General features: G+C 38.8%; 1 protein-coding gene across 2 annotated transcripts; it reads left to right on the forward strand.

Moving 5' to 3' along the window:
• The first annotated feature begins 727 nt into the window (after positions 1-727).
• On the forward strand, positions 728-17,891 carry gpr87.L (G protein-coupled receptor 87 L homeolog). Of its 2 annotated transcripts, none has more exons than XM_041563373.1 (3): positions 728-999; positions 6,086-6,192; positions 16,808-17,891. In XM_041563373.1, exons 2-3 carry the CDS (start codon positions 6,162-6,164, stop codon positions 17,833-17,835), a joined length of 1,059 nt encoding a protein of 352 aa, XP_041419307.1. In that variant the 5' UTR covers positions 728-999; positions 6,086-6,161; the 3' UTR covers positions 17,836-17,891. The 2 variants fall into 2 exon arrangements, with proteins under 2 accessions (XP_041419307.1, XP_018117945.2); XM_018262456.2 differs by lacking the exon at positions 728-999 and adding an exon at positions 3,014-3,582.
• The last annotated feature ends 3,484 nt before the right edge of the window (positions 17,892-21,375 follow it).

The following is a 21,375-nucleotide window of genomic DNA, read 5'->3' on the forward strand; positions in this document are numbered from 1 at the left end:
ACACAATTTGTGGTCATTATAACCCCTAGGCAAATATGCAGCTGGACAGAAACCCATGGCAGCCAATCAGATGTTTGCCTGCATTGTTCTACCTGCAGCTGGCTGCAAAAAGCCAATTGCTGATTGGTTGCTATGGGTCTCTGCCCAGGTACAAATGTGCACAGTGAACTCTTTCACAACTATGTGCCTTTTATGTCTAACTTCTCAGCTCTCAGTTCAACATCTCTAGAAATTACTTTGCCTGGGCTGTTTAAGTTGTAGATAAATAAATGTTTGCCCATATGTACTCACAAAAAATTGTTCAATCACAGGAGGGATATTATTCAGGTTTGTGGTCGTCTAAAGGTCAGGTAGTCAATAAGGGGTACTGTATTTACACAATGTTTTGTGTAATAAATTTTGTGTATTCCAAATTGTTTTCTTCTTGTTTCTCTTTAGAAAAAAAGTTAAATCTACAATGGACTGAAACTTCAGCTGAGTTTTCAAAACTGCCACCGACCATTAAAACAACAGTCATTTATACTGATGTCTCTAAAATGAAATAAATGGTATTGTTAAAGAATAAAAGAATTGTAACAAGGATTTTCCACTTTCAATTCCAAGCACACTATCATGCTCATATCCACCCATCTTTCAGCCATAAAGCTGTTCCGCTTACCTATTAGTGTTTAATTCAATGGGAGATGTTCAGACTTGATGTGAATAATAATCTGCAGGTCTCCTTTACAGTTCCCAGTGAGTCACTGTCATTAATAGGAGATCTAGATTCTTTACGGATGAAATAGTTGAAACTCACCCAGAAGGTGCCCAGAGTGGTTTAAACCTACATCTTCTCACATAGCAACAACAGCAAATATACAGTATTTGATTTTTTTTAAGGCATCGGAGTCTAAAAGCAACGTGCTAAAGATGGCAAACTAAAGAAGTTAAGGAGCTGTTTGATTTCAGTGTGATCTATCCTGGAATTGTAAGAAATGAACCATGGGAACTCCATTAAAGGTATGGTAAAATATATTTCTATACCATATGGTGACTGTATAGCAACATATTGCTTATAGTGTCAGTAAAGTACTATAGGCCAGATTCAATTCAGTGAGAAAAAGTTATTGTAATAAAATTACCTTGTGTGCGGCGCCTGCGCGCCTCTTAAAGGTACAGGCGCGCTGGCGTGATTGCGCCAGCGCGTATTGACGCTCATTTTGGCGCCAATTTCGAATGTATATAAAGCCCATTCTGACCCCCAGCCAGTGCCCGTGATAGAATCTTGATTCTGGTGGTTCCTGAAGCCTTGTGCTGTCTGTTCCTGTGTATTTTGTATCTGCTATTCCAGTTTTTATCCCTGCCTGTTCCTGACTATTCTGATATCCAAATCCTGACCTTTGCCTGCATCTCGACTACTCTTTCTGCCTGACCCCATCTGTTTGATTACCCGGTTTGACCCTTGCCTGCCTGACGATTCTTGATATCTGCCTGCCTCGACCCTGCCTGTCTGACAATTCTCTTGCCTGCTCCATTTGTACCGTGACCTTCGGCCTAAAAGACTATCTACCTGCCGTGCCCCTCTGCTAGCCAGAACATCTCGCCTTGTACCCCTCGTTAAGTCCAGGTGGCACCCAAGTAAGCTGAGGGCTCCTCCCGAAGCCCAACGGTGGTCACACTACTGGTGAAGCCGAGACCAGGGTACTTGGCACCTGTTCTGGTATTGGGTGCCGGCCGTGACAGTTATCTTATGATTTATCATGTGAAAAAATGGAAAGGAAAAACATCTCCAAATTCAACTCCAGTTTTCATGTGCTAAACAGCGAGCTAAGTTTTTCTGAATTGAATTGCAACTCGAATTGAATCTCATCCATGAGTTCTCATTTAATAAATGAATCTGGCCTTTTATATATTACATATCATCTACAGCTCTTCGTGAAATATTCTGATGCCTTGAGAGTGAGCTGTTTTGTAGCAGAATGGACTGACCAGCTAGAACTGTGCACAAATCACTCATGTGTGTAGGATCACAAATAAAGGTGTAGTTCACCTTTAAGTTAACTTTTAGTATGTTATAGATGGCCACTTCTAAGCAACTTTTCAGTTGGCCTTCATGTTTTATTTTTTATAGTTTTTGAATTATTTGCCTTCTTCTTCTGACTCTCTCCAGCTTTGAAATGAGGGTTGCTGACCCTGTGTAAAAACAAATGTTCTGTAAGGCTACAAATTTATTGTTATTGTGACTTTTATTACTAATTTTTCTATTCATATTCATATTCCAGTCTATTATTCAAATCAATGCATGGTTGCTAGGGTAATATCTAACATAGCAAACAAATTGCAAACTGGAGAGCTGCAAAATAACAAATAAGAAAAAAAAAAAGAAAACTAATTGCAAATCATCTCAGAATATTACTCTCTGTGTTATTCTAAAAGTTCATTCAGGGTGAACAACAAGTGTGCACTGAGGTCTGCAAATGAATTGCACTGTAACTAATTCTTTTCTGCCTCTTAAAGGAGAACTAAACTGTAAAATGCCATATTTTACATACTAAACTTTTGGTTCCAGCCTAAAGTTTCAGCTTGTCAATAGCAGCAATGATCCAGGACTTCAAACTTGTCACAGGGGGTCACCATCTTGGAAAGTGTCTGTGACACTCACATGCTCAGCGGGCTCTGAGCAGCTGTTGAGAAGCTAAGCTTAGGGCTTGTTGCAAATTTACAAGTAAAAAATAGGTTTGTCTGTAATGTAAGCCGATGCTACAAGGCTGATTATTAAATTATGATGACAATTGCACTGGTTTCTGTACTGCCATGTAGTAATTATCTGTATTAATTACTAATCAGCCTTATATTGTGACATTTATATTCTATATGTACTGTATATTGTGAGTGGTCCATAAGCTCAGTAAGTGACAGCAGCACAGAGCATGTGCAGCGAATCAGCAGAAAAGATGGGAAGCTACCGGGGCATCTTTGGAGACACAGATCTTTACTGCTAAAGGGCTGTGGTTGCCTTGGGCTGGTACAGAAGCCCAAAACATAATGTACAACATTTCTAGCCTACTGCTTTAGTTAAGCTTTAGTTCTCCTATGTTCTCCCAGAAATAATGCACTGCTACTAGCTTCAATACTAGCACAAACACCATGTAGCAGAGGATAGTATTTCAAAAAATGCCCATATTACCAGCACTCTGCTGCAAGTTGCTGCCAAACTGTAGAGCTGTTTATAACACTTGATTTAATCTTCAGCAGAGACTAGATGTCTCTAACAACACTTTAATTATCCCATAGTGGTAGTTTTAAACAGCTTTTAATTTACAGCTTTTTCAGCTTGGATATGTAAAAACACATGAGACAAGTCTTGTAGGCAAGTACTTAATTTAAACATATCCTGCCGACTTCATGTTGAAACCTGTCGCTTAAAACCTGCTGAAATCACAAATGGCACGTTACTTGCCAACAGCAGAGGTAAGACATGTGCTTCGCTCCAGTGCACCTCTATGCAATGCCGTTTTAAAACGAACATGGACATAAGGTTATTTGTACGATTGGTACAGCACCACTGAGAGTTTGCAAGCTGATTCCATGCAGAAGGCGAAGGTAAGTCTTTCTTTTAAAACTCGACCAAGATTCTGTAAATGTCTTAGACTCTTAGAGGTTGTGCTAACTCTGCTCCACTGCTACCCCTGCCCTATTCCCATGCAGAATGCTGACAATGTCCCCTGTATACTCTCATGCATGCTTACACATATTTCATTGAATACATTTCTGTATAATAGAAGAAATCAGAGCACCTTGTCTCTCTGGTTCCTTTTAGTCTGCAATTTTATAGTCACCGCAACCATAAAATACCAAGTTGCAACAAGACTCAAGACAGTTTTTCAAGGCAAATGATCCTTACAAAGAACTGGAGATAAAACCATTGACTGTGACGTTAAGGGTTAAGTTGAAGGGTTAAAGTCTATTGTGCCCAGTAATTAAAAGAAACATGAATGCAAACATGTTATTATTATTAAGATAATGTTATTTTGAAGAGAACATTTGGGTGCATAGGATGATCTTTTAGTACAGGTACTATAGTACAAGAGCTGTTATGATTGTAGTTACTAGATGACAGTGCCAGAGAAATACCAGGCATCACTACAGGTCATAAGGCGACACAAAATATCCCATCGCATGGACCTCTTGCAAACCACAAGTTTCTGTTTGGCCAAGGTACTTCAGCCACTACATTTTTAACATGTGTCACAATGAGGAGTATAGTTGATCAAGATATTATATAACACCCCAACACCACCCAGTTACTTGGCTAATTGCTCTTTTCAACTGCTTTAGAGCTGCTTCCTTGTCATTCCTGTTTGTCCTAGAATGACATTTAATTGCATTGCCTGCTCTATTTTGTAGATTTACTTTACTACTAGTGTTTACTACTAGTCATTGCTACACATGCACCAGTTTCATAAAATATGATCAACATTAATCCAGGGTGATGGTATATTGTGTTTACAGCCCCCCATCCTCATAGGTCTCCCGGTGGTATGATCACATCAAAATAAAGAAACTGAAACAGAATTCGTAACACCATCAGCTGACCCAGAAATGCGCAGGCACACCATTTCCCTGTGGTTGGAACAATGCGATTTTTAGCCAACCATATATGTGTGTACACCTTAGAGCTGGTAAAAACCCTTGGTCTACATGGCCAGCTTAAGAAAACCCCCTTGTATCACTAGTTTCAGAAAAGACAGAAAAAAGTTTCCAAAATTTCATCCAAAGCCATTAAAAAAAACACTACGGTTGTAGAAAACCTAGCTAATTTAAATTGCTGTATATTTTTCATTTTTCACTATGTCAACTGCTTATGGAATCTAATTGATATTTTTGAGTTTTTTTGTGTGGTCAAGACAAAACTTAACTACTAAAGCTATAATGAAAAAGCAGAAAGAGGGACATAACCACCAAACTGACACAAACGATGTTTAGCTGAAACAAAACAATACCATTACAGCTGAATGATATTCTTTTATTATCATTAACAAGATTTGCAACAGCTCTTGGGTCCACAATCACTGTCAATGGGCAAAATAAATAATATGGGATGAGTGAGGGTGGCTAAAAGTTACCAGCTTCTATCTTTTTAGCATTTAGCATGTAAAGACTTGCTTTATAGTAATGCGGGGGGAATGTAATAAAAGTCGCTAACGGGAAAACTGTTTAGCGACCACTTCCGACAGTGGAAGGCCGTTTGCCCCTATGCGCAGTAAATGTAATAAAACTTCTTACTGAAAAAATCATTCGGGGGAATGTAATAAAAGTCGGTAACGGAAAAACTTATGCCTTTGCACAAGCAAATTTTGCTTTGTGCAGATTTAACATAGCTTTTGCGAACCCAGAAACTGTTTAGTGACCACTTCCAACAGCGAATTTTATAGTTTGCGCCAATGCGCAGTAAATGTAATAAAACTTCTTACCGAAAAAGTCGTTTGGGGGAATGTAATAAAAGTCAGAAACTGGAAAAATATTCGCAATGCGAAAAGTTATGCCTTTGCAAGAACAAATTTTGCTTTGTGCAAATTTAACATAGCTTTTGCGAACACGGAAACTGTTAAGCGACCACTTCCGACAGTGGAAGACCGTTCGCGAATTTTATAGTTTGCACCAATGCGCAATTAATGTAATAAAACTTCTTACTGAAAAAGTCATTGGGGGAATGTAATAAAAGTCGGTAAGGGAAAAAATATTCGCAATGCGAAAAGTTATGCCTCTGTGCGAACAAATTTAGCTTTGTGCGAATTTAATATAGCTTTTGCAAACCCGGAAACTGTTTAGCGACCACTTCCAACAGTGGAAGAAGGTTTGCGAATTTTATAGTTAGCGCCAGTGCGAAGTGAATGTAATAAAACTTCTTACTGAAAAAGTTGCTCCAAAAGATTACGACACCTTCAAGCACTTCTTAAGAGCGCGCAATTAAAATTCGCAATGCAATACCAGTTTAAGGAACAATATTGCATTGCGAGATGTGGGTTTTTAGTCTTATTGGGCGAATTGTTTTGCTCTTTGCGACTTTAATTACATTCCCCTGATGGTCTTATATTTTTTCCAGGGCTGAAAGGTGTAGGCAGAGTTCAAGTAAGGCCTCTTAGTTCTGCATGCCCAACTAGGAACTACAGAAAAAAGACATGGAGATAGTTCTGCAAGTGAAATCCCCAGGTAAGCTGTACAATATAGTACACATTTCTGTGTTAATAGAGCTGGGAAGAGATTATAGGCTGACATTGATGGTCTGGAAATAACTATTTCCTTTTATTATGTTCACCATAATATTTGACTAAAAGCTACCTGCTAATTTTGAACTTTAACCTTTAATCTAACATAGACTAATCAGTGGAATTGTGATGTTATGTATCACTATACAGGTATGGGCTCCATTATCCAGAAACCCGTTATTCCAGAAAGCTCTGAATAACAGGAAGGCCATCTCCCATAGACTGCATTTTAATCAAATAATTCAAATGTTTAAAAATCATTTACATTTTTTCCTCTAATAATAAAACAGTACCTTGTACTTGATCCCAGCTAAGATATAATTAAGCCTTATTGAAGGCAGAACAATCCTGATGGGTTTTATTTTTGTTTGAATTATATTTTAGTAGACTTAAGATATAAAGATCCAAATTACATAAAGACCCCTTATCCAGAAAACCCCCGATTCCGAGCACTATGGATAACAGGTCCCATACCTGTATTTGATTTCATATCATATAATACTACCACTCTCACATTTAATTTGCTAACTTGCAAATATGCCGCATACACTTCCTATTAGTCTAACACAGAAGCACCCATATGGGTTGTAACATGACCAGAACTATTTCATCTGAAGGAAAGATTAAGACAGCCTGAATGACTTGAAATGTAGCTGTTCCTTCTGTGTACTCACTGTCGTAACTCAAACATTTAGCAAAGGGTTCGTTAATCCCCTAGCACTTAAACACTTCCTGCTTCCAGATAGTATTTCAGTTTGTATTTGGTCATAAAACTGAGAGCATTACTTTACAAACAATAATGCATTTGCCTTGTTTCAAGTCCAATTTGCTGTATGAATGCTATCAGTTGGGTTCAGAATGGCATTTGTAGCAGACACTACCCATTTTGCTACTCTCCAAGTCCTACCTACCTTTTTTTTAGCCATTATTTTTACAACCAGAATAAGGAGCAGCCCACGCAGGGCTTCTAAAGTAGAACATTTTTAAATGTTTTCCCTCTCCTTAAACTACATACAGCACCACTGTATGAAATGGGGTAGAAATAGTCTAAATAAAGTGTAATATGTCTCACAGTTGTCCATCTACAGATGATTCCTTTAATTTCTTAAAAGATATTATCTGCAGATGTGAGTGTGAGATATACTATAACTCAATGAATGCCATTTGCAGCCATAGATTAAATGCCAGCTATTTGAACACCACCCACATAAGCACACTAAGATTAACTCCATGTAAAGGCTTGCAGAGATCAGTCCAGGCAGTAAATGTATCTCAAGTTCAAATAGGTTTGGCCACTTCATCATTCAGGTTCAAAGAGTGAAAGAAGATAAATACTTTAGGCCAGAGCCACTATACGGAGAGGCAAGAGCAGAACCAGACAGCCGACATTACATATACAGGTAGGGGACCTGTTATACAGATTGCTTGGGACCTGGGGTTTTCTGGATAAGGGATCTTTCCATAATTTGGAGCATCATACCTTAAGTCTACTAGGAAATCATGTAAACCTTAAACAAACCCAATAGGCTGGTTTTGCTTCCAATAAGGAATAATTATAGTTTGGATCCAGTACAAGGTACTGTTTTATTATTACAGAGAAAAAGGACATTATCTTTAAAAATTTGGATTATCTGTATAAAGTGGAGTCTATGGGAGATGGCCTTTCTGTAATTCAGAGCTTTCTGAATAATGGGTTTCTGGATAAAAGATCCCATACCTGTATATACAGTAGAAAAAAAATGGGCACAATCCAACGTGTTGCTCACCAACTCCTTCGATATAGCTTTCAATGGCCTCAAAGTAAGTTCTTACTTTTGAATTCCAAACTTGGAGTCAAGTTCTAACTTCATAAAAACCAGGTGCACAGCCGGGTAGAGCCTCCTGAAGGCGGCTAGTCTACATAGGGCTACCAATTAGCCATTCACAGCCCTTATTTGGCATCCCCATGGATTTTTTTTATGTTTGTGTTGCTCCCAAACTCTTTTTACATTTGACTGTGGCTCACGGGTAAAAAAGGTTGGGGACCCCTGATGTAGAGAGTGATATTCTGAGACATTTTGCACTTGGATTTCATTTTTTATTATTTGCCCTTTTTGGGTTATTTAGCTTTTTATTCAGCAGCTCTCCAGTCTGCAATGTCATCAGTCTGGTTGCTAGGATCCAAATTACCTTAGCAACCATGCATTGATTTGAATAAGACACTGAAAAATGAATAGGAGTGAGACTGAAAACAAAATGGGGTCAGTGACCCTCATTTGAAAGCAGGAAAGATGTAAAAGAAGGCAAATAATTCAAAAACTATCAAAACAACAACAAACAACCTTGCGCTGTCATCAGTGGGAAAGCCAAAAATACCTTTTCATTGGGGCTAATGAAAATCAGCATGGGTAAAATATTTCACTTACGTAATAACACATTCATGCAGACATAGGCACTTTCACACAATTCACCAAAATGAAAAGGTATTTTGGGGTTTGTCATTGAAGGGGAGTGCGATTTCTTGTGAGGGACAAAGTGCCCTGTGTGCAGTCACTCGTATGCTGAAAACTCGCATCACTTATTTTCCCTTTAGGGCAAAGACACAGTGGAACTTATTTAAAAACACTGGGCACATTTCCACCTGGGCAGTAACCCATAGCAACCAATCAGTAACTGTCTTTTTTCCAGCCACCTGCAGGTTGAACAGTGAAAGCAAACCTTTGATTGGTCGCTATGAGTAGCTGCCCAGGTGCAAATTTGCCCAGTGTTTATAAATGAGCCCCAGTGTGATCCGAGTGATTTCCAAGATGGAATGAAGCAAAATTTTTAGAACTGCTCGCCATTCATTTCAGCAACAGTCTGTGTATCTGAATGACTATGTCTGACCAGTGAATGCATATGCAACATGTATGGGACTTGTTATCCATAATGCTCGCGACCTGGGTTTTTCCATATAACCGATATTTCCATAATTTGGATCTTCATACCTTAAATGAAAACTAAATGCCTACCCCCCTACCCTACATAGGCCCCCCTCCCTCCTACCCCAGCCTAAGTGTTACCCCGGCCAAACGCCCCTAACTCTTTACTTACCCCTCCGTGCAGATTCTGTCCAGCGGAGTTCATAGACGGCATCTTCTTCTCTTCGAAACCTTCAGAATGAGTCTGGAGTGTCGGCGCATGTGCAGTTGGAGCAATTTTCTGTTTTGCAAAAGCTGTCTATGCGCCGAAACTCCCGAAAATTGCCAAAGAGCCGGTCCAAAGATTACCGAATCGGCTGAAGATGGCACCCATGAACTCCGATGCCTGAATCTGCACCAGGGATAAGTAATGTTAGGGGCATTTGCCCGGGGTAACACTTAGGCTGGGGGGAGGAGGGAGGGGGTCTATGTAGCGTAGGGGGGTAGGGTTTTTTAACATTAGGGTTGAATTCTCCTTTAAAGGAATTGTTCAGTGTAAAAATAAAAACTGGATAAATAGATAGGCTGTGCAAAATAAAAAATGTTTCTAATATAGTTAGTTAGCCAAAAATGTAATGTATAAAGGCTGGAGTGACTGGATGTCTAACAAAATAGACTTGAGGAGGGGCACATGGGTCATATCTGTTGCTTTTGAATCTGAGCTGAATGCTGAGGATCAATTACAAACTCACTGAACAGAGACAAGCTCAGAGTTATAGAGCTGAAAAGCAGGAAGTAGTGTTCTGGCTATTATGTTACACATCCAGTCACTCCAGCCTTTATACATTACATATTTGGCTAACTAACTATAATAGAAACATTTTTTTATTTTGCACAGCCTGTCTATTTACACAGTTTTTATTTTCACACTGAACTGCTCCTTTAAGTCCACTAAAAATTAATTTAAACATAAAATAAACCCAACAGACTGGTTTTGCTTCAAATAAGGATTAGTTATATCTTAGTTTGGATTAAGTACAAGGTACTGTTTTATTATTACCGGGGAAAAGGAAATCATTTTTAAAAATCTTGATTATTTATATAAAATGGAGTCTATGAGAGACTAAATGAGGATGGAAAAGGCCAGAGCCAATTCACAAAGAATCTGCTAGGCTGTCGCATAATTCAGAGCCTCAGTCATGACTGAGTCATACAGGCTGCTGACCCAGCTCTTCCATTACCAGCTGAAACCCTGTTTGCTATAGTTAGTTGAACGTACAGTGTGGCCTTTTAGGTTAGGAGTGCCTTCTCAACAAATGCACAAACAGGAAGAAAAACAGAAAGTAGGAAAAATGAAAAGGGTAGTATTGATATTGAGAAGAGAGTTGGGGGTTACTGTTCCTTTAAAGGAGAAAGAGTCAGGGAAAAATATGGTGAAAGACAGGAGGAAAAAAGAAAAAAAAGTAGAATGTAAGGACTGAGAAAAAAACAGGAAACAGGAGAGTGGTCGGGGGAAGAATAAAGACCATCATACAGTATGTATAAGAACAAACCAGTAAATAAAAAGTGTAATACTTTAAAAAAAACTCATGATAGAAACAAATGAGATACAAAGTAGTAGTAGTAACATATATTTTTGTTAGCGAGCCACACTGTGCCTTTTTTCCTTGGCTGATCCCAAAGATAAACAAACAAGGAATAGAAACAATGACTGAAAATATGACTGAAAATATATATCTGGCAGGGCCCAACAGCACAGGCACCATAGCAGATTAAATGATTTGCAACGAGAAACAGAAAAGTAAGGCTAAACACATGTATGTACATTTAATCTTTAAGGAAACCCAGAGTAACTTTCCTAATTAACCGTGTTTCGTGGATAATTTTTACCCAAACAAAGGTCTTTGTTAGGGCAGAACTCCACGATCTGATGCGGTGTGCTGGGTCAAGTTGGGAGGGAGGGACAGAATATAATGTAAGTAAACAAAACATTGCAGCTACAAACCACATGCATCTGTCTGTCGGATGTGAATGCCACACAATACGTCTTCTACAGTGCATGTAGTTTGTAGCTGCGATGTTTAGTTAATTTACATTATTTGCTATATGAATCCCACCAGCCTCTAGATCACAAACTGGGAGTTATCAGAACCCTACATCACAGAGCAGACAAGATCTCCACTAGCACAGAGGCTAAGGTGGAACATCTCAGAGGGCCCCTCAAAACTTGCGGGTATCCAGATTGGGCCTTTGTTAAAACTAGGAGAAGAAGAAACACAAAAAAAGCAGGACAGACATCTAAAGGAATAAAGACATGTTTGAAGACTGACAAACAACAAAGTTGTTCCTTGGCTAAGAGTTTGCCTACTTGTTTTTTTTTCTGGAGTGTCTTGTTATCATCTTTCTGGTTAGTTTGTCTGTTCTTTTGACCATGCTGGTTCAAGAGAGTAAATTGGTGAACGTGTTCATTTGACTCTCCTTTTCCTTGCTGTCAGTGTCCGACTGGCCCACTGGGAAATCAGGAAAACTCCCGGCGGGCCCAGGTGTCAGTGGGCCCTCTTGCTTCTAACCATTTGGCATATAATGTGGTCATTCCCTATTTCTTTTTAGGAAAAAAGAGGCTTAATAATGGAACAATAGAGTATAGTAAGTAGATATAAAAGATTTGGACAATAAAGAGGTTAAGTGGGTAGAGGAGGAATAATAGTTTGAAAAGTGGGCCCACATTCTAAGGATTTCTGGTGGGGTCCCTGGCATCCCAGTCCAACACTGCTTGCTGTGTTGATTTAGCTGTGCATTCTCTGTTAATTCAGCCATTCTACATCTGAAAAATAATGATGTCAAATTCTGTATTGCATAGATGTCTTTCAATGTTACCATATCAAAGGTGAAGTGGATCTGCCTCACATGTTCCTTTATTAATTGTTTTTGGGTATTCTGCAAGAACTTCTTGGTCCTATGACTTTTTACTATGGAACACAGATGGAAGATGCAAGATGTGAGCCCCAAAGTCACGTGGCTTCTTTAAAGCACACATTTATTGGCCGTTCTTTCATGATCACACTACAGTTTAACTTAAAATGACTGGCAATTGTCATATAGAGCTATGTCTATTAGTGGACAGTAAAGCTCTGGAATTGGCGGTGCAATTAAAACCAGTATCATCTGGTTGTATGGCATCATGGTGATTGAATTATGTTAATTTTATTCCCTCCTACAATCATACACCTTGCCTTGTCTCATGGTGACTGTATGATAGTTAAGATTATTGGTTAGAAGTTGCTCAGGTGGCAAAGTATTCTGAATTGCCTTGTCAAGGTTTTTAATTTGCTTTTTACCTGCTATTGTGTTTTTTTAAAATACAACTCTGACCATCTAAAAAGCTACTGAGATTTATACAGTTTATACAATTATCGAGATAAAATCATGAACTTTTTTTGCCATCACAAAATGTGATCATGTATGTTAATAAATCAGTCTTTATGTATTTATAATGTCACTTAATACTAAAGTATTTACTAGGATGAGTGGTAAAACATACCTCCCAACATTTTGGAAATAAAAAGAGGGACAACATTTTTTGGCCATGCGCAATTTTTGTGGCCAAACCCCCTAATTACCATGTTCATTTTACAAAATTTGGCAGTTTATGAAAGTTTGAACATATTTCTGTGTTTATGCTAATGAAGGTGAATTGCCCTTTAAGCTGTGAGTCTAACTTTTCCCAAGGGACCTGTTATCTTATATTGTTACAATTACTATTTGCTTATCTCAATATTGTTACAAAAGTATCTTTTCTGAAGCTGTGGCTGTTCTGGGCTCTCTGCCAAAAGTCAATTAAGTTAGAAACATTGTTTCTTTTTCTGCCTGTTCAGTGCAGAGAAAATCGTGACTTTCCAGTACAAACGAGGGACTGCGGGTTGAGCTGTGAAAAGAGGGACAGTTGGGAGGTATGGTAAAAGTCTACTTGCTTTTGAATCAAAACAACATAAAAATTGTAGAAAAAAGGGCTCCCAGCAAACACCAAAAAGCTTCGCCATTCTTTCTACAATTATGATGTAGTTACACAGCCAGGCATTTGAGTCATACCTCCATCACTTTAAATGTATAGTGAAGATTTTAGGAGTGCTCCTTAACCGTTTATCAAGAGTTTACTAGTACGTACTTTGTATTATAACCTGGATAACTGAAAACCTTTATAGACACAGTATAACCACATTACTGGACATTTGCTAAATGCTGATTTTAGGAGTTATTTCATCATCATGACCAGATATTATAGAAGCTGCCTTTTGAATTGAAATAACTGTAAGGCAAACCATAGCTAGACAAATGCTGCAATATTTCCTGCCACACGTCTAGCAGGGAGATATCAAACCCCACCACAAATATTCCTGTGGCATGGACAACATATTAAAGTCAATATAGTGTAAATTTGGCTTTTGAACTAGAAAGCCTGTTACTGCTGTAGCTTTGATTGTTATTAGCACAGAGTCTTGAACAGAGCCATGCCCTATCTGGTGCATCATCTAATGCTCAATGTTTGTTAGTTCTTAACCCAGAATCATTAGAGTGTTATTGTCTTTCCCTTAGACAAAGAGCAAAGAGCAAAGTCTGATATGCTGTTTATTATCACTATTTCTAACTATTTTTGACTAACTTCTAACTGAGATTAGCACATTGCATAGTATAAGGATAACAATGATATATAAATGATATAATGGTTTGCAGCCAACTAGTTCCCATCCCCCAAGGGAAGATCATTATGAAATGATCATTATAAAATGTCTTAACAAGCAATTGGGTAAGCCCCGTCTAAGCTCTGTGACTGCCAAGAAGACCAGTCTTCCAGGAATGTGATGTGTAAACAGTGCCTTGCCTGTACTTGCATGAATTTCTCTACTGAAACTGTTATAGTGATGGATCAAAATGGACTTACCTATGTATTACCTAGTGATGGTAACTACTAGACATACTATTAAAGGAGAAGGAAACCCCCTGGGCGCAACAATCCCTCCCCTGTGTTCCCCCCCTCCTCCACCATGGCCTACCTGTCCCCCCGGGCAAATGCCCCTAACTTGTTACTCACCTCTCTGCGCAGGTCCTGTCCACGGAGTTCACAGGCGCCATCTTCTCCCAAGCCGTCTTCTTCCTGCTTTGACCGGCGTCTTCTGGAGCATGCGCAGTAGGAGCATTTACCGGGTACGGATCTACTGCGCATGCGCTGAATGTTACAAAGTGAAGTCGGAAAACTTCGTGACATTCGGCGCATGCGCAGTAGATCCGTACCTATAAATGCTCCTACTGCGCATGCGCCAAAAATGCCGGTCAAAGCAGGAAGAAGACCGCTTGGGAGAAGATGGCGCCTGTGAGCTCCGTGGACAGGACCTGCGCAGAGAGGTGAGTAACAAGTTAGGGGCATTTGCCCAGCGGGACTGATAGACCGGGGGGGAGGAGGGAGGGGGGCAACACAGGGGAGGGTTTTTGCGCACAGGGAATTTCCTTCTCGTTTAAACTGTTTTCATTTACCTTCATTGGAGACTAAGGGCCAGATTCAATTTAGTGAGAGAAAGTTATTTCATGGTTTATCATGTGAAAACTCATGGATGAGAAAAAGCTTTTCACCAAATTCAGTGAGTTTTCACATGATAAAGAGTGAGATAAGTTTTTCTGAATTGCATCTCAAATTGAATCTCGTCCATGAGTTTTCACGTGATAAACCTTTCTCATACTGAATTGAATCTGGACCTACTGTATATCCCTTATCCCTTAGTAAAAAAAAAGAATTTCTTGCAGGGTTAGTTCTGTTGGACATTTGTGATACTGATTTATGGTTGATTGAGTCTGGATATTAATTTGATTCCTTTTTTTAAAAAAATACTAAAATATTATTTTGCAATTATTCAAAAACTTTCTAACCAGGCTCCTGATATTAATATTCAGGGGAGTTATATACAGTAGCCTTCTCTGAATAACTGCAGGTATAGGACCTGTTATCCCGAATGCTCAGGACCCGGGGTTTTTCAGATAACAGATCTTTCCGTAATTTGGATCTTCATACCTAAAGTCTACGAGAAAATCATGTAAACATTAAATAAACCCAATAGACTGGTTTTGCTTTCAATAAGGATTAATTATATCTTACTTTGGATCAAGTACAATGTACTGTTTTATTACTACAGAGGAAACGGAAATTATTTTTAAAAATTTGGAAAATTTGGATAAAATGGAGTCTATGGGAGACAGCCAATCCGTAACTCTGCGCTTTCTAGATTTCCTGGTTTCCGGATATTGGATCCCATACCTGTACTACTTTATTTGCATTCAGGTGAAAATAAAAGATGCTCTATTGTAGTAAGGATGGAGCAACTGGAGTCCAAGCAAGCCAAGAACATAGAATCAGCAGGGCCTACTTAGGCTCATTTTACAGAAGCTATTTGTACCTTATGATAAAACTCTTTAGGTGTAGATTTACTTAGTCTACAGTCTATAACTATATAAAGAATATGTTATCAATATGAATATTGACTATAAGTTGCATTTTTCACTTGAAATGTAGTTGTCTCTAGTCCTGTGTGCACTGCTTCTTGGGGTTTTTCTCTGTCCAACAAATGTGGTGCTGTATTTACTGGCAGTGTTTGAACTGGAGTTATAAAAAAGTGGAGGGATGCTTTGTGCGCATAAGTTCCTCTTTTTAAAACTCTTGCACCCTCCCTAAAGACATGGAGGCACGGCATCCATCCCCAATTCCAGCACTCCTTACTGGGATGTGGACTAACAAGGCAGCACCATTGCAGCATGTGAGTCCAGGCACCACCTCCATTGTTGATATAATTGCTAGATTTCTTAAGACTGGGGAACATGTTCTGGCCCCTTGGACAGCAGCTCATGGCCTGTATCCAGAGCTGGTACAACAGCAATGGAACATACCAGCTCTACCTTTCAGAAATGTCCTTTAGGACAAATGACAACAACATACTCAGGATGTCAGTAGAATTAACTTTTATTATGTAGGCAGTGATATTCTGAGACAAATTGCAATTAGTTTTGTGTGGTTTTTGATGAATTTAGCTTTTTGTTTAGCACCTCTCCAGACTGGAATTTCAGCAGTTATCCATATGCAATCTGTCCCAGTTTACCCTAGCCACCAGGAAATGGTTTTAATAAGAGACTGGAAGATGAATATGAGAGGGTCTGAACTGAAAGATGAGTAATAAAAAGTAGCAATAAAAATAATGCAAAAAAAATGAAGACCAAGTGGAAAGTTGTTTCGAATAGGCCATTCTATAGCATACGAAGCTTTAACTTAAGCGTGAACAATCCCTCTGAAAGTCAGTCAGATATTACTGATTTGGAGTCAGCTCAGTTCCAGAAAGCTCTTTTTACTATCATGTTACCAGTTCAAGCGTGTAAACAGGCTTTATTGGCATGACATTTATGAAGATAATACAGTAAACTGAACACTAAAAGACACATATGTAGGAGACTATTAAACTAATAAACTAAAATGTATTTGGGCGTGTATCGCAACCATCAGTATCTATTAGGTGTGAAACTCAATAAAGCAGGGTGGGACGTTCAATGTATTATTTCAGTGCAGTTCAGTAGAAGGGCCAAATGTTCCATATTAAATATTCTCAGCAGTAAAATGTGATCAATTATTATTCACATTTTTTCCAGAGCAAAAGACAGATGAACATCACATGAACATGAGCAGTCCAAAAGGAAACTCAACGGTTTTCAGTGAACTTGCGACAATCATCTTACCTGTGTTTTACCTTGTGATATTTCTGGCAAGCGTCATGCTCAACGGCCTTGCTGTATGGATTTTTTTCCACATCAGAAACAAAACCAGTTTTATCGTCTATCTAAAGAATATTATGGTTGCAGATCTTTTAATGACAGTATCATTTCCATTTAAGATTATAGAAACCTCTGGAATCGGACCGTGGAATTTCAATGTCTACCATTGCCGATACAGCAGCATTTTGTTCTACACAAGCATGTACATCTGCATTATCTTCCTCGGACTTATCAGTACTGACAGATACCTCAAAGTGGTAAAACCATTCGGGAGTTCCAAAATGTACAACATTAAGTTTACAAAGGTCGTATCTTTGATGGTTTGGTTAGCCATGTCCTTTATGGCCATGCCCAATGTCATATTCACAAATGTACAGCCAACCACAGACAACATAAATGACTGCATGTACCTAAAGAGTTCTTTTGGGGCCAAGTGGCATGAAGCAGTGGTTTATATTGATACCTGCATATTTTTTTCTGTGATGGTAGTCTTAATTGTTTGTTACATTTCAATATCCAGACACATCCAAAAATCCAGCAAACCCTTTGTCAGTTGCTCAAGCCGGACACGTAGGCACAACCAAAGCATCCGCGTAGTAGTGGCCGTGTTTTTTATTTGCTTTCTGCCCTATCACTTGTGTGGAATCCCCTTTGTCTTCAGTGGCTTGGACAAAATTCTGGATAAACGAGTGTATACCATTTTACTTTACTGCAAGGAAGCCACGCTCTTTCTCTCAGCCTGCAATGTATGTCTGGATCCTATAATATATTTCTTTATGTGCCGATCCTTCTCACAGAGGCTGTTTAACCAGTCCGGTATGAGGTCGAGAAGTGAGAGCATCAGATCTCTGCAGAGTGTCAGAAAATCTGAAGTGCGTATATACTGTGAATATACAGAAGTGTAAATAAGGCAGGTCAATATCACATGTAAATATGTTTCAATAAAGGAATTCTATTTTCATTTTTTGTTCTTATACTTGATCTATAAGAAGGATTCACTTTCCCTCTAACACTCAGTTAGATATCTGACCATCTCTAGTCTCTAATCTGTGTACAGGTATGGGAACCTGTTATCCAGAATGTTCGAGACCTGGGGTGTTCTAGATAACGGATCTTTCCATAATTTGGAACTTCATCCCTTAAATCTGCTAAAAATCATCTAAAAATTAAACAAACCTAACCAGGATTAATTTCATCTTAGCTGGACCAAGTACAAGGTACTGTTTTATTATTACAGAGAAAAATAAATATCATTTTTAAACATTTGGATTATTTAGATAAAATGGAGTCTTTGGGAGACAGCCTTTTCATAATGCTGAGCTTTCTGAATAATGTATCCCATGCCTGTATCAGGAGATATCAGTAGGATGCATAGAAAAAAAAGAAATCCTAGCCTGTTATTATACTGCACCTGCTGATCATACAGAAAATATCCATTGCAAAGTATTCAATGTCGTTAACACCAAACAATCTGAAATAATGCTTTCTTTATATAAGGGATCTCCAGCAGCCCAAATATGGCTGCCAAAGATAATATTAAGGCCTACAGTTTGTCCATGGCCTAGATTTATTTATTTGTATGACAACATATATCAGAATTCCAATCCCTATGTGGAAAAAAAATGTAACACACTATAAACATTTCCATGACTATTTTAATAATGGGCTTGGCTATGCTCCAGACAATTCTCCAGACATATCTAAGCACATTCAAAAGTAATGGTTTCAATAGTGGGCCAGATTCAATTCAATGTGAAAATGAATAGTCAGGATGACTGCAATTCAGATCAGAAAAACTTATCACAAATATGAAGAAGTCATGTGAAAACTCTATTGAAGTCCGTGGGAAAAATGTAGAACTGAATTTGGAGAAAGGTTTTTCTCCTGAAATGGAATTGCGTCAATGGCGTTTTATGTCATGAGATAACTTTTTCCTCCCTGAATTTGTCCAAATTCAGTTTCTGTTTTTTTTCCCATAATAGAGTTTTGACATGATAAATCATGAGATATGTTTTTCGGAATTGAATCTCGTCCATGAGTTTTCACCTGATAAACCTTTTTCTCACTTGAGTTGAATCTGGCTCAATATGATACATTTAGGTTAAATTGCAAGGATGCCTCATTTCCCTACAGTTAAGGTTAGCTGTACAATCAGTCATGCTCTGTGCTGCAAATAAGACCACAGTAAGAAATGTTTAGCAATTATTGGTCCAATCAGAAAATGTAGGAAATGCCTCATGGCCACTGGCAATAAAAACATGACCAAAGTTATATACTATAGTATATATTATATATATAATAAAATCATATACAGTAACGTAACTAACCCACGTGGGGCACAGGTGCAGGATATGCAGCGGGCCCCCCATCCCTTTCCAAAATCAATTTTCACAGCAGATTCGCTTGCGCAGGAACAGTGGCCAGCCCCGGGGGGTGCGGACCCTGGTGCAGTCACACCCCTGCACCTCAGGTAGTTCTATCACTGATCATATATTAAATGCACATCAGGGTTGTTTACTTTAAGACAGACAGTGTTAAGTTTAACAGTGTCGTAACTAGGGCGCAAAAACACAAGCTCTTACATTTAAATTTTCTTGAGCGTGCAGCGACTCCAGCAGGTCCTATTGGAGGGGATGGGCCATTGGTGCAGCCACACCCACTGCTCCCCCAGCAGTTATGCCACTGCCCTTCAATGTAGAATTGACTCAGATTTCTGAACTCCACTTTTGTAACACAGAGACCTTTAGATACTCCCCAGTTCTAGGCCTGACTGGTCCTCAGGCTGAACCTCCCTGCCACTACTCCAAAGCCCACCAGGGGAGAAAGCCCCACAGTGTAGGAACCACTGCTCTATACTTAAAGAACCAATATTGTCCCATCTGTATTGCATAAACCAGTCAACTCTAAGTCTACCAGCTCTTGCTGCAATAAAATGCTTTACATTCACCATCATATGTTAATCACACAGGAAAAGATTTGGCTGCTTTATGGGCCCCAATATGATCACTTTGTCAAATTAAGATCTTACTGGAATTAAAATGAATTTTCAAAAAATTCCAAATGGTTGAAATCTGCATGAGCATAATGTATGTGTGGCATTTAGCCAGTCGCATTAAATAATGCCCGATGGACCCAAGGAACAACAAGTTTTGGATAGTTTAATGGATGTTGTTATTTAGCCATAATCCCATACATTTGGCAAACAAGACTGTTGAGGATGGAGATATAGTAGACCTGTATGATCTAACAATATGTCTTCAGTCATCTAGTAAATACCTGATACATCAGTACAACTCCTGGGTCTGCTTTAGCTGTCAAGTTGTATTTCAGCAAAAGCTGGAAATTGAGCAATGCTGATTATTATGGATACCATGTAAATCTACACAATTTATGAAAAAATCCTCTGCTATTTTTAAATGTCTTGGAGCAAATATCAATGTGGACAAATACAAGAGGTTCTCTGCACTCACCCATAATACATTTTACATACATTTTAAACTAGGTGTGGGGGGGGAGGGTTCAGTAAAAGATTCAGTGGTAGACAGGTTAGATGAGATAGTGGGCAAAGAAAGGGAAAATGGGGGAGGAGATTTGGCTAGGGATACTGTTAAGGATAGGGAGGACCACATGTCATATGTTCAATATGGTGCCAGTATTAAATGTATGTTTACAAATGCAAGAAGTCTGACTGGTAAAATGGGAGAGCTGGAGCTGCTGGTGATGGAAGGAAAATATGATGTGATTGGTGTGGCCGAAACATGGCTGAATGAGTCGCATGACTGGGCAGTAAATATCAGTGGCTATACTTTGTTTCGGAGGGACAGAGGCAATAGAAAAGGAGGAGGGGTATGTCTGTATGTTAGGCAGGATTTAAAAGCTCATATAAAGGAGGAGGTTATGTTAGAAAATGAGGTTCCAGAAGTCGTATGGGTGGAGTTCTTCACCAATTGTAAAGAATCCAGCAAATTAATTGTAGGAGTATGCTATAGACCCCCTAATGTAAGTGAGGAGGAAGAGACAAAGCTCCTAATGCAAATAGAAAAGGCTGCTAGTTTAGGTAAAGTAATGATAATGGGGGATTTTAATTACCCAGATATTGACTGGAGCAACGGTACTGCTAGATCAGTTAATGGGAACAAGTTTATAAACTTATTGCACGACAATTTTTTAGCACAGGTTGTTGAGGAGCCTACCAGAAAAAATGCTATTCTTGATTTAGTGATCTCAAATGACCCAGAACTTATAGCAAATGTGCAAGTCATTGAACCCCTGGGTAATAGTGACCATAATGTTATATCTCTTAATGTCTGGTGCAAAAAACAAAAATATACTGGGGCAACAAAAACCATGAATTTTGCCAAAGCTAATTTTAGTGCCTTGAGGGCTGCCCTACAGAGCATTGATTGGGGCATTAGGTTTTCAGCTAAAAACACAGAACAGAAATG

Source organism: Xenopus laevis, chromosome 5L, assembly GCF_017654675.1.
Source record: "Xenopus laevis strain J_2021 chromosome 5L, Xenopus_laevis_v10.1, whole genome shotgun sequence".
Classification (NCBI taxonomy): Eukaryota; Metazoa; Chordata; class Amphibia; order Anura; family Pipidae; genus Xenopus; species Xenopus laevis.

Coding starts and splice junctions, on each gene's coding strand:
- gpr87.L (XM_041563373.1), top strand. CDS start 6,162: ATGGAGATAGTTCTGCAAGTGAAATCCCCAG. Junction 6,193..16,807: donor TCTGCAAGTGAAATCCCCAG/GTAAGCTGTACA, acceptor CATTTTTTCCAG/AGCAAAAGACAGATGAACAT.